Raw genomic sequence first — 15,226 nt, forward strand, 5'->3', positions numbered from 1 at the left:
CTAGCTTGCTCTATTCTTTTTCTATTCTTTTTCTCTCTCTCTTTGTCTCTGTCTCTGTCTCTCTCTCTCTCTCTCTCTCTCTCTCTCTCTCTCTCTCTCAGAGTCGGATCCGCAGGCGTTCGGCGTGCCGCTCTCGCAGGTGATTGTGAACGACCGGCGTCACAAGCAGTTGCAGGAGGAGCAGCGGGGTCCAGCGGATCGAGTCCTTTCACTCCTGCACCTGACGGGACGCAGATCCACCAACAAGGAGCTTTCCAGCAGTAACTCGTCCCTCAGCTCGTCCTCTGAGACGCCCAACGAGGGCACGACACCCGACACACCCGAGACGCCGCTGCGCTCGCGCAGACGGGTAAAGTATCACTTCCTGTCCAGCAGACTGTTTGGTAACACTTACAGTAACAGTAAAGTCCCATTCATTTATTTTAGTAATGCATATCTAACATTAACTAACAATGAGCAATGCATTCATTAGAGTATAATTATAGTATATAACTAATACAACTATTCATCATTAGTTCATGTTAGCTCAAGGGTGTGAAATAATATTTACAATTGAATATTTGATATTTATAATATTTTATTGTTGAAATTATCATTAACTGATATTAATTAGTGCTTTAGAAATTATTTTCATTGTTAGTTCATGTTAACGAATGGAACCAATGGAATTGTAAAGTGTTACTATATATTTTTTAAATATCTGATAACCGATATGCAGAACACAATAATAAATTAATAATAACTAATAAGAATCGTTAAAACTTTTTTTTTTTTACAAAAATAATAACTTAATAACAATTAATAATAATTACAATTAAAATATTTTTTAAAACACTAATAAATTAAAAATCATTAGAAAAAATGTTTTCACAAAATAAAAAAATAATAACCATTAATAATAATCATTAAAAAGTTTGATACAGTAAATAAATTAATAATCAATAATAAATCATGAAATCATTTTTGACACTATTACATTTATAAGTATTATTAATAATCATTCAAATGTTTTTGACATGATAAATTATTAATCAATAAGAAATAATTAAATCTTTTTTGACACAATAATTAAATTATCAAAAATAATAATAAAAATATTTTGACTAAATAATAAATCAATAATAATTATTAAAACTTTTTTACACAATAATAAATTAATGATTTTTATTAATATTATCATTATTATTAATTTGTATATTTATTTATTCTGCTTCATTTACACAAAGCTATTTTGTGATCTAAATCATTGGACAATTATTTTCATCATTTATTATTATTATTATTTTGTATAGTTTCTACTGTCTAATATTTCTAATAACTATTATGCTTCAAATTATAAATGCCAGTATTATTGTAGTTAACTTAAATTAAAACAATACAATTTACAATTTGTTACTTGATATAAAATAAAGGTTTACTGAAATTGTATATATACAGTATATCTAAACTTTATTTCACATAGTTTAAAATTATATATTTTTTTCCTTTTTTAAGTTGAATTACTAAAATAACAATATTTATATATATATATATATATATATATATATATATATATATATATATAATTACAAAAACATTACTAAAGCTTTAACTAAAAGTAAAGTACAGAGCCCTGCACATGACATGCAATAAAAAATAAATAAATTTTGCGCACAATTTACTAATTCGTTCCCTCAATGTACCAAAACGTGCACACGATTACTATTGCGTTCCCTCGATTTGATCGTGCGCACAATTTATAATATACAATTTATCGAGTGAACGAAATAATAGTAATTGTAATAGTAATTGTGTGCACGTTTTAGTACATTGAGGGAACGAATTAGTAAATTGTGCGCAAAATTTATTTATTTTTTATTGCATGTCATGTGCGGGGTTCAGTAGTAAACTGAAAACGGAAAGTGTAAAAATAAAATTACATTTAAAATATTAACAAAAACTATCATAGTACAGTATATCAAAGATACTAAAATAACACATTTCTCACGTGAGAATGAATAGCTATAAATGTTATTATACACAATTTTAGTTACTTTACCTGTGTAAACTGTTGTTTAATGCTGTTTGAGATTAAAACAAAAAGGTATAATGTATCATTAGACCTCAAATTAAACAATAATTAATTAGAAATCTACTGAATTCGGTGTAAAAAAACAAAAAAACAAAAACACTGATTGTCATTATGAACCAAAAAGTAAATATTTGCTTGATTTGTTCATGACAGTCAGGGATGATGATTTAGTGTGATGTTTTTGTTGATATTGCTGGAGATGTTGAATGAAGCAATGGTATTAATATGTTCTCAGACCTTCTCAGCCAAAAGCGCTGTCAGAAGTTGTTCATGAACGCAGTGTTTTACTTCTGCAGGGCGGCGTGTCTGTGGACTGCATCACTGATCTGGACGACAGTCACTCGCGTCTCCTGGAGGCTCTTCAGCTCTCCACACCTGTGGAGTCACACAGCGAGAAGAAGAAGACGAGCGACGCCAAGCTCAGCCTGAACCCCATCTACAGACAGGTGCCGCGCGTGCTGGACAGCTGCTGCCAACACCTGCAGAAATATGGTCAGTTCCTCCTCCTGTACATCCAGAGGTGCAATGAAACGTGTTTGAAGGAGCCCAGCAAATCTAAATTCACATCTGTCAGTTTGAGGTCATCTTTACGGTTTGATAAGCCCCGCCCCAACTTCCTGTTTTAATAGAGAGCGTCAACACAGGGAAAATAACGTCTCCGTTTCTATTCCTTGGGGTCTTCAGAGTTCACAATAACAGCCGGACTAGTCTGAGCGTAGTCTAAACACAGTTTTAAGACTGTTTCCGTGCAGACGTTGACGTAACAGTGCCGGTTATTTGCTTTGCTTCTGTTAAGGTCTGCAGACGGTGGGCATTTTCCGGGTCGGAAGCTCCAAGAAAAGAGTTCGACAGGTGAGAAACAAATGTGTTATGCATTAGAAACAATATATTCTTTATTTTTATTTTTATATATAAAACTATATTACATATTGAATGCAATGTAAATTCACGCTAAATGCATACTTTTTTTATAAATAATTTTTTTTTTTTTTTTATTTGTTAATTTTTTTACTGACACTAAAGGAAACCAAAATGCATGAAAGCAAAATATGATATTTAAAAAAATTAAAAAAATGTATAAAAAAATAATAATGATTATAATAATATGTCAGTAAAGGTAAATAAAATAAATAAATGCATAAATAATAAATAAATAAAATTGTTTTTTGCTCAGAATTATTTTATTTATTTGTTTATTTATTTTTGTATTGTGACATCAAGGTAAACCAATAAATCATTTAACTTTTTTTCAGTAAATATTGTTTTAATTTTTCAATTATTTGTTTAGTTAGTTGTAGTTTAGTATTTTTTTTTACCATTAATTAATTGTTAGCCTTTTTCAGCCCGCTGCAGTTTCTTCACAAAGCTAATTTTGCTAAACTTTGTTCTAGAAAATGCTGTGGTGTACAAAAACCTTCCAAGAGGGTTAATTTCAATTAATCTGTGTGAATTGAAATTATTTTTTTAAATCCTCATGCATTAATGATCACAGTTTATACAACTTCATTGGTGGAAAAAGTATGTGAACCCTATAAAGACGAGCGTCGCTCCTCACGGTATTGACGGTGTGTTTGCTGTGATGTTCAGCTGCGTGAAGCGTTCGATCGGGGTGCTGAGGTTATCCTGGACCAGCGGCACAGTGTTCATGACGTGGCGGCGCTGCTCAAAGAGTTTCTGAGAGACATGCCTGATCCTCTATTGACCAGAGAACTCTACTCCGCGTTTATCAGCTGCACGTGTAAGAAAAACAATGCACAGACAATCATACTTAAAGGAATAGTTCATCCAAAAATGAAAGTTTGTTTATCCTCAGGCCAGAGGATGAGCAGACAATTCGTTTAAAAAATCAACACTGTATTCTTCTCCATTCCACTCATCTTCTCTGTGCATGGGATTTCTGCATGCAGCTCTAGATAAAGCAGATCAGCACACGGTCATACAGTTGCTCGTCTGTCTGCTTCCCGCCTGCAACAGTGACACCCTTCAGTGTTTACTTCACTTCCTGTCACACGTAGCCAATCACGCGGAGGATTCGCGGGACGCTGATGGAAACAAGGTGAGTCGTGTGGTTCATTTGTGACGATTTATACAATTAAGCAAAATTGTGGCAATTACAATTTGTTTTATTTGTTTCATTTGTAATTGTACAATTAAAAAAAAAAATCATGTCCTGTGAATATAATTAAACTTCAATAATATATTATTAAACACAATAATTAAAGAAAATAAATGAAAACTTCAAGAAAAAATTAGTTAGGGGCCCTTCACACAAGACACGCTTTTTTTTTTTTTGCATTTTTAGAAACCCATTTTTTTAAAAAGTAGAATTACTTTCAAATTGAGCACTGTGTTTTTAAATTGGTATGTCATGTGTGATACGAAGAAAAAGATGGAAAGGTCAAATATGTCTATCTTGTGCATGTTTACATAGAAAAACAACAGAAAATGCAGCGCAGTTGAATGCAAAAACACTTTCTGTGTGAACAAGCCCTTATTCACTGTAAAAACTGATAAATAAATAAAACCCAGATTTTTTAGTACAGTATGTTTTACTATTCCAGTCTTTCTACTTCAAAATAATACATTTAATTCAACGTGTTATTTGCCATTTCTTTGTAATTATTTTTAAACAAATTGTAAACTAAATATTAAACAAAACAAAAAAAATATGGCGGTGAAACAATTTCCACTCAAATTTCTAGTAAAATTCATAAAATAAAAATTAATTAGGCAAGGCAAGTTTGTATATAGCAAAAAAAAAAAAAAAAAAACAGATGCATAAGAAAAAAAACAGCATGCATATAAAACAACTATGAAGCAGATAAAAAAAATATATAAAAAAAACATTATTTAGGTTATATTAAATTGTTATAATTATAAATAAAAATACAATAACAAATCAATTGCAAGGGGAATTACATTTTTACAGTAATCCTAAAAGATTCTCATTTCTCATTTTTAAGTCATTTAGTGAAATCTTAATGTTTTATCCCTTTATTTGATTACCACTTTCTTTGATAGTAAATATGTATTAAATCATTAAAGCTGATTTAATTGCTTTTTGATTATTAAAGAACAGAATCAGAAAAAAAAACATTACATTTGAGTGAAGAATAAAATGACTAAAAATTGATTTAAAATGTATTAAGGAACAAATATGCATAAAATACAGGATGCATACAAGTAACATTGAATTAAACATGGAAATATGAGGAAGAAAAACTGAAATTGTATTTTCTCATAAAACATACTTTTAAAAATTCATCTCAATCAATCAATCATTAACTCTTTCATGTGTAAATTATTTAGTAAAAACAAGTGTTAAGAAAACATGTTATTTCTTCTTGACTACACCTGACTGTTTGCTTGAACTTATTTCTCCTCTGTTTGGAAAAATCACCCTTTTAAGCAAAATACATAACTACAGAGATGATGTCAAATATTATCAATCAGCTAAGCTGAGGTATGATTTTTTTAGCTTGTGTGTGTAAAGAGGATGGATGGAAAGTAAAGTAACTCACAGATGGATAACAGCTTGTTATTTCAGCAGGAATCCGATGACATAAAGCAGTGATCTCATTCATCAGTCATTTAGTGCTCATAAGAACAATCACAATGTTCCCCAAAGCTGCTTCCAATAGAAATCCAACACGACTGCTGGAGAAACTGTTTGTTTGTTTATCTTTAGAAGTTCTTTAAAGCTTGATATAATTTAAATGGATGATGAAAAATCCCCCCCCCCCCCACACACACATATGTCATGAAGTGCAAAATTAGCTATATAGACCAAAACCACTATTTGTACCAGGCTGTAAACACAATGTTTTGTCTGTAGTAAAGTTGGGCATTTTACCAATGGGAGTCTATGGGACTGACTCCCTTTAAGAGCCAGCATCTGGTGGCCAGTCGATGAATAGCAGTTTTAGTCACTTTCTTGTTGGTTTCACGAGGTTGCCGCTTGGTATTTACCTTCTGTGTAATGCACGAATCAGTGGGCGGGGCTACAAAATTAGGAGGCGGAGTCTGTTCGCTACACGAATGGTAGTAAATGATGACATAATTTTAGTTTTTTTCCTGAATTACCCATTGTTTGGGCTTCTGCTCTACTTTAGGTGATTGGTAATAAGATGACGTCACTGAACCTGGCCACCATATTTGGGCCGAACCTCCTGCACAAGCAGAAGAGCTCAGAGAAGGAGTTCAGCGTTGAGAGTTCGGCTCGGATGGAAGACAGCGCCGCCATCATCAGCGTCGTCCAGCACATGATCGACACGCACCAGTCCCTCTTCATGGTACGAACCGTCCCATTACATAACACACGAAAAATGCACAACGAGGCCCTCCGCCGACATAATGTGCTCAGCCAAAGAAAATACAACAATAAAAATAAATCACTACTTCTATGCATGTTTGTTATGGCAGTTTTATGAAAGTGCTTGAGATCTAGTTTATGCTGCTCAGCGCTGGATCACTGAGGTCACTGAAATGCTCTGCTTTTCCAGCACAGTCCTCAGGCATGTCCAAAAAAGGCCTGCTTAGATGTTTTGGACCGTTTTAATTTGAATAAAGGATAAGTGTGCTGGCAGAATAAAAACATGCAAAATGAAAAAACTGTTATATTTATTATGGTCCACAATTTCCTTTAAAGGAGTATTATTGTACATGTTATTATTATTATTATTATTATTATTATTATTATTATTATTATTTATTTATTTATTTATTTATTAACTTATTTATGTGTTTGTATTTATTTTTTTAATTTAATTTCACATTTATTTATTTATCTCTTTTATTATTGTCCCAATGTTATTAATCATAATTAAGTAATAATATAATTTTACTGGTTTAATTAAATATTTAATATGATGTTTATATAAATAATTACATATTTATGTTTTTAAATATCGTATTTTTCACACACACGTATTTTTCACACGTATTTTTTTTGGCCCTGAGAATTTAATCATAGAAACATTTTTTAGACAAATTATATCTGGATTAGCTTAATTTCGGGAAATGTTCGTCTTTCCATTTCTGAAGAAGTTTTATTTATGTCATAGATCAAGCTTTTTTATTTTTTTAATCTCAAATGATGAAGGAAAGTTCGGTTCCTAAATGTTATGCGCTCGTTAAAGTCACCTGTAAGTGATTTTGAGCCGGCTGTGCATTGGTTTGACTCTCTTAATGTGTTCTAAATGTAAAACGATCGTATTCCTTGTAAAGAGTTTGATAGCCACCAAACCTAAAGCACTTGTGACTGTGCTTTAAACCTATATGTGAGTGGTTTGATTGGCCTCAGCTGTGTTTTGTCCGTGACTCCAGAGGTTTGGTAAGACTCCTGAAGGAACGTGTTGATCTGATTTGTCGCGGCAGATCTCGGCGGAGCTGCAGAACGAGCTTCTGCTGAGTTTGTTGGACACGGACAGTGATGTGGTGGATTATCTGCTGAGGAGGAAAACACCACAGTGTGAGTAAGTGAGTTTTGTGTCTCTTCTGAACACCACCATCTTCCACATGACAGATTAAAACATCCAGCTGCATGACTGACGAGTCATTAGGCCCATCACAACTGTTGATTACTCTTCAATAGACAATAATTGTACAGTAAGAATGAATCAGACTGCATTATATTATATTATATTATATTATATTATATTATATTATATTATATTATATTATATTATATTATATTATATTATATTATATTATATTATATTATATTATATTATATTATATTATAATAATTAAGTATTAATTTTCACAGCATTACAGTAAACAAAATGGGCCATATATGTATTTATATATATATATATATATATATATATATATATATATATATATTATTATTATTATTATTATTTTTTTTTATATATTGTATTGTATAGAATTCCAAGTAAAATATAACAAATAAAGGTTATAAAACACCCCCAAAAAAACTTTTTAAATTTTTTTTAGCATATTACAAACATATTAATATTATTCATTTTTAGGTTATTACAATACATAATTTAGGCGTATTTTATTTTCATTTTCTATTATTATTTTATTTACTATTCCAAGTAAAAAAAAAAGAGAGACAAAAAAGTAAATAATAATAATAATATATATATATATATATATATATATATATATATATATATATATATATATATATATATATATATATATATATATATATATATATATATATATATATATATATATATATATATATACATATATATATTTCTTTTTTACTTTTTTTCTCTCTTTTTTTACTTGGAATAGTATAATATAGTATATATAATTTTAAAGCTTTTTTTTTACTTGGAATTGTATGCAATACAATTGTTTACAATATTACATTATATTATATTATATTTGAAAATATAAAAATTATATTCATTTTAATCATTTAATATGAATTTTCACAGCACTACAGTAAATCTTTTGGACCCATATTATTATCTTTGTTATTATATTATAAATAAGAGTAAGTGCAGTTTAATTGAGATTAATTGGAATGCACAATGAAAAGACATGCTTTTTGAAAATAGCTAAAAATGGAGTTATCTGTTTTTGCAAATGAACTCTTCAGATGATTCCTAGTGAAGTAGTAACACTGCTCTGTGAGGTTTGTGAATGATGTCCCGCTGTGTCCTGCAGAGACGTGAAGAGCTCCAGTGGAGAAATCTCTCCGTACGATAACAACTCTCCGGTGCTCTCCGAGTGGTTTCATCCATCAGCACCGGAGGATCACAGGCCCTCAGATGCTCTCGATAGGACCAACACAGTGAACTTCTGCCTCTCACCCTCACAAGCCGGCACCGGTGCGTTTATTCACTGATGAAGACACATGATTGAAATGCACTACATACAGTAAGCAGGAACTCAGGTGTCATGCAATTAGAGCTCAACTTCTGAATCACACAAGAGCTTCTCAGTTCATTTAATAGAGTTTGTTGTTTGAATTGTACTACTGATACTGGGTAAAAAAACAGGGTCATTTTTTAGGGTTTTTATAATTCAGAGAAAATCCTTCATCACTTGAAATGAAATATATTTTAACTGACAGAAGATAAAATATTAAAAGCTTTAAATTAATATAATTTCAGTTAGTTGCCAAGATAATAATTTTACAGTTTAGTTTCAATAACTACACATTTTATTAACTTTATGTTCCATTGTGACAATTTACCCCATATAACCTAAGACACTGGGGCATGTTGTCACAAAAAGTCAACCTTTTTCCTCTTGGAAAAAAGGTGGAAATTTTAATAAAAGACATAAAAGAATGACATAAAAGAGTAATTATTTTTTAGGGTGGGTCAAGCCAAGGGTGGGTTATTAAAGTTAACCAAAACTTGAGGCATAAAAAAACCATTTATTTCCATTAGATCACAAGAAAACCTTTTATTTTTATTTATTTTTATTTTTAATTTAAACTTATACTAAAATAGCTAAAACTTAAATACAAATTTATAAAAAAATTAATAGACATAAAGAATTCATAAAAATGACAAAAACACAACAACATTATTAATTATAATTAATTATATGAATATTATTATCGTATCACAGTAAATAATTTACAGTAAAAAAATAGGACTATTTATTGCAATTTTATATTATCACACAATTCCAATAAATAAATAAATAAATAAATAAAGAGAATAAAAAACAAAGTATGCAAAGATAGTCAATAATACTATATCAAACTGCATTATATTATATTAAATTATTCTAAAATTACAAATTTTCGCAGCACTATTGTATCATAATTGTTATTATTTTATAAGTAAATGTTATTTTAATGCAAAATGAATTCGAAAATCAAACAGACTAAAATCACACTGTCTCAAAGTAATATTTTAATGAATATTTTCCAGTATTTAATAATACATATATTTATTTATTTACTGAATTTATCACAGCACAAAATCTGATGGCTTTCTCCTGCATTCATGTGATGCTCCCTTATAAATGTGTTGAAATGATGTTTTGTGAGTGTTTTCTGTGTCAGTAATGAATATTCTTGTCTCCTCAGGGGAAACAGTACATGATAAGGCTCATATCTGGCGAACACGACAGGCTCTTCTGTCAGGACTTCATGACAAACTCCTCACAGGTACGAGATAAAACACATGTCAGTCAGAGGAATAACTGATACATATACAGCATTCATAAAGAACACTGAATTTCACTACTGCTGTCAAAAAAACTATGCATGTCAGCTTTAGTACTTTTGAAAGAGCACCACATACTTGTATTCTGTATTGTGCATTACATGCTGTATTGGATGTTGATTTTAATAATGCATCAATAAATGTTGAAATTAATATTAACTACAGTAGTTAACTAATGTTAATTAATGAATCTTATTGTAAAGTGCTACCAAGATATGCTTTGATATCAATATTTATTACTGTTTTTAAATGGTCATGAGTATCCTTACTGCTGGAAATTCATTATTTTTAAATCTACATTTGTGTGATGAATTGATGAAGATTTTCATTACGGTCTCAATAACATTTATAAATTTTGTCGCCCTAAATGTTTGTCTAAAAAGTTAATTACGATGACTTTTAAGAAGATTGTTTGCAAGAATTTTAATGTATTCGAAAAATGTTACTCAGACTAAATAAATTTGTTTTAATTGCATAAAAGTTCACTTTCAGATGAAAAAAGTGATGTATTTTTGCATGCTGCAGTGTTCATTTAAGATGTTACGTGAACCGTGCATGCTGTTTTTGAAAAGAGAATAACAGTCATCAAACAGCAAAAAAAAAAAAAAAAAAACTATAGCAGTAACTATGTAATTTATTCATGGTGCATTGCATGCTGGGAATTCACAAAAGTCTTCAGAAAAGTTTCAAGAAAAAAATTAAAAACTCAGAAAGTTTCATAAACTGGAAAATATGTAGTTGTTTTTTTTTTTACTATTAGTGTGTGTGTAAGGCTAAAAACATTTTAAAAAGTTTTGACACTAATTTACCTCCATAGATAATGTTACAGAAGTATTTTTGGCACCTAATGACACTCAATATTTCCCTGTGGTCAGAATGACCAGAACATGTAACGTATCATTTAAATGGTTGTATCTCTTAAGAAAATAATAGTTAACAATCTGGAATAAATAAATGATGTCTATTTTGAGATGTGTTCCTGTCCTTCAGGTTCAGATGGACACCTGTATAAACGTGCCTCCTCTGAAGTCTTCTGCTATGATGACAGCGACACGAAACCTGTGCATGAGACGCAAGTGTCCCGTACTATTGTCCCTGCTGAATGTAAAGCGAGCCTGCATCCAATAGCATCGAGCCACTGGACTGCATTTGACCAATCAGAGGAGGCGTCCGCAGCTCCCGCCAAACCAGACGACAGACTTCCTGCCGTGTCCATGCAGCCACGTGTCACTTCCTGTCAGCATCCAGACTGGCCGACAGAGAAGTGGCAAATATGGCAACTCCTGTCATCAGACAGCATCGACACACTTCCAGAGACTATGGTGTGAAACACAGAGTTTAAAGGGACGCTACACACAAAAATTAATTTACTGTCATCAAAAGAACTTTGGACTTTCAGTTAAATGAGGTATTTCTCAAAATGTTTTCGTTTATGCTCCAACGAAGAAAGAAAGCCATACAGGTTTGGAACGAGTGAAGGATTATAATTTAATGGTGAACTGTCCCTTTAAGAGCCTTTTAATTTGCAAGTGAGTTGTATTTGAATGACAGGAAGCACAACAAAATGTTGCCACATTGTTTTCAGATGATTTTATTGGTATTAAAATTTTGGATGAATATTTCACACTTTGCAATCATTATGGTTTTATTTTATTTTTGACAGAAATTGATATTTTTATTAATCAAGGATGTATTTTATAATGAAGCCATTTATAATGTTACGATATATTTATATTTCAAATAAATGCTGTTCTTTTCAACTTTCTATTCATCTGTGAATCTTGAAAAAAATGTGTTTTGGCTTCCACAAAAATATTAAATGTTTTCAGAATTGATAATAATCAGAAATGTTTCTTGAGCAGTAAATCAGCATATTTTCATGATTTCTGAAGATCATGTGACACTGAAGACTGGAGGAATGATGCTGAAAATACAGCGGAGCATCACAGAAATAAATTACACTTTAACATATATTTATGTAGAAAACCCTCGTTTTAAATTGTAATAATATTTAAAAATTGTTACTGTATTTTTGAACAAATAAATGCATCCTTGATGAGCAGAAGATGACTTCGAAAACCATATGTCGAGTGCATGACGTTCATTGGTAATTATAAGAAATCATTAAATAGATTATTAAAAACTGATCTTTTAGCAGTTATATGAATCTGTTTGAACATAATTTTAATTCTACTTGCACAGATTGTAAATCAAATTGTAATTCTTTTCAGTTCTATTGAGTAATTCAATAATTCTGGTTCAGTTCCATCCAGTAGTTCGGACGTTTCCACAGACCATTGATTTTAAACACAACGAACCCTTGCACTTACAGAGATTCAAAGGTTTTTTTTGTTTTGTTTTTGGCTTCATCTGTTAATAATGCCTGATATTTTCTTCCATTCATCAGTTGGATGTGTGACATCATCACAGGTAACGAGCATGTCAGATTAATTAAACAGTGTTGCAAACATACAGAATGTAAAATCTATTTATTTATTAATGTTATTTATTAAATTAGCCACTAGTATGTTACCTCTGTGTATAATGTCTATACATAATGATTTATTTCAGAGTTAGTTTGCTGCCTCAGTATTGCTTTATCTGCATAAAATCAATCTGATTTCTTCACTAAATTCATATATCCTTGTCATGCTAAAATCAAAATAACTCTTAAGTCTTGTTCCTTTGTTCTGTTGCCTGTGATTCAGTGGTGCACAATATTCTGAAGAAAAAAAATCATGGTTAAAAAAATAGGTCACACTTTATTTTAGGGTCCATTTCTCACTATTAACTAACCATTAACTATGACTTTTGCCTCAATTAACCCCTTATTTGCTGCTTATTAATAGTTTATAAGGTAGTTGTTAAGTTTAGGGTATTGGGTAGGATTATGGATGTCATGCATTATATGTACTTTATAAGCACTAATAAACAGCCAATATGTTAATAATAGACATGCTAATAAGCAACTAGTTATTAGTGTGAATTGGACCCTATACTAAAGTGTTACCAAAAAAAAAAAAAAAAAAAAAAAAAAAAATATATATATATATATATATATATATATATATATATATATATATATATATATATATATATATATATATATATATATATATATATTCAGCAGATTATCATTTTTGGGTGAACTATTCCTTTAAATTGCAATCATGTTCTTTATATGAGTTTATAATGTACATTCATTTAGTACTTAATTATTTTCTCTGTCAGTGTTCTTTTTGATATTTGTGGTATTTCTACAGCCAAGAGCGATGTTGATCATTAAATAATTATTTTTAGCCCAATATTAGGAGAAAGACCAATCTACGGAGCATTTTCATGATGTTTATCGTGTTTGTTTTCAACATGCAGTTCATTGTCTTATGCAGTGAATATCAGCGAGAGCCTTAGACTGGGTTTTGGGATTATGCTTTCATGTTTTTTGTTTTTTTGTTTTCAGAAACTCAATAAACTGAATGTCTCTCAAAGTCTATTTGTGTAGCATGCAGGATTTATTTGTATTCCTCATTTCAGTGTTATATTAGTTACTGCCATAGTATTTTAAATTAGTTATTATTTTAATTGTTATTTGTTTTATTCTTGTCATTACTAGTTATTTTGTTTTTAAATCTATTTTTTATAATTCATTTTAGTCATTTTTGTACAACTTAAAGTCAATGAAAATGAGAAACGTCGCTTTGGCAAATAGCAGCGATAAAATACGTTACGTTTTATATATATATATATATATTATTTCAGTAGTAACGGAGATATTTGACTGGTTTTAGTTTTGTTTGCTATAATAACAGCAGTGTTGTGCTAGTTACAGTTACTAGTTACTTAATTCAAAAAAATAACTCAATTACTTTGTTGATTACTTACACCAAAAAGTAATGCATTACTGTTAAAAGTAACTTTTTAGTTACTTTTTAAGGAACTTTCTTTAATGCTCCCATTAAAGCACTTTTATGCATTATGGTCTATACAAACACAAAGTAAAACAGAAAGTAATTTTTAAACACTATTTTAAGTCAGACCAGCACAAACTGAATACTGTATATCACAAGGATTTCTGAAATAAATAACAAAACACCTGAATAATATATTCAGAATCAAAAACTAAAGTGGCTTCTGCATCATAAAAGCTGTTGTGTTGAGCCCTTAACAATGTTCCTTTCACAGCTTCAGTATGAAAACTATCAACAATGAACAACATAACACAAAACAATTTGAAATAAATTAATGCTAGCAATCTGAATTATTCAGAATCAATTTCGAGAAACATATATATATATATATAAATGCTGTTTAAAAATGAAATCTACGTTATCATGCTAAGGAGCTGACTGAAAGCATGCGTTACAGTATTAGTTACTGTCAAAAGAACTGATTTATTGCGAACTCCGAAGCCCCGATCAAATGATTCGCAAAACGCGATTCGGAGTCCCGATCTGAATCAAATGTTTTGCAAATCCGCTCCGAAATGTGATTCAGCAGGAGACTCCTATCCATCAGAATGAGTCACTGTTCTTCAGATGTACTACAAATGAAGAGATGTTTACTGTAAATATTGTGTGTGTTTATGCTCGTCAGCTTCCTTCAGCTTTGTATTTAGTCCATTGTTTTGGTTTCCCACGAGCATGAAAACACATTTTTATTCCCTCCTAACAGGAAGTTAGAAACAATCAAGTGAACTGATGAAGTAAGGTTCACGGCGAGGCTTTTGGCCGATCTTTCATCTGTATTAAGACCTACAATGACACACACACACACAGACACACATGTTTATATAATAACTTATATGTAAAGCAAATTAGTAAACATTATTAATATAGCGATTATATATTAATCATATTTTTAGTATGTTTTATAAATATGAAATTGCAGATGTGATATGCAAATATAGCAAATAGTAAATTGGTAAGAAATTTTATTTTTATTTGTTTGTACAATGTATTTATTTAATTATTCATTCAGTGACCCTCTA

At 30.4% G+C, this 15,226-nt stretch overlaps 1 protein-coding gene across 1 annotated transcript in view; it reads left to right on the top strand.

Moving 5' to 3' along the window:
- The window catches only part of LOC113052901 (rho GTPase-activating protein 6-like), a 29,004-nt gene extending 17,024 nt beyond the window's left edge, over positions 1-11,980 (top strand). The window contains exons 4-13 of the mRNA XM_026217376.1: positions 102-349; positions 2,368-2,563; positions 2,868-2,923; positions 3,659-3,809; positions 3,979-4,127; positions 6,184-6,363; positions 7,448-7,545; positions 8,720-8,883; positions 10,101-10,181; positions 11,230-11,980. Of these exons, the coding sequence (XP_026073161.1) occupies positions 102-349; positions 2,368-2,563; positions 2,868-2,923; positions 3,659-3,809; positions 3,979-4,127; positions 6,184-6,363; positions 7,448-7,545; positions 8,720-8,883; positions 10,101-10,181; positions 11,230-11,567 (1,661 nt within the window). The 3' untranslated portion in view covers positions 11,568-11,980. The remainder of the gene's footprint in view (positions 1-101; positions 350-2,367; positions 2,564-2,867; positions 2,924-3,658; positions 3,810-3,978; positions 4,128-6,183; positions 6,364-7,447; positions 7,546-8,719; positions 8,884-10,100; positions 10,182-11,229) is intronic.
- Positions 11,981-15,226: the final 3,246 nt, after the last annotated feature.

This window comes from Carassius auratus, chromosome 34 (assembly GCF_003368295.1).
Source record: "Carassius auratus strain Wakin chromosome 34, ASM336829v1, whole genome shotgun sequence".
NCBI classification, from domain to species: Eukaryota; Metazoa; Chordata; class Actinopteri; order Cypriniformes; family Cyprinidae; genus Carassius; species Carassius auratus.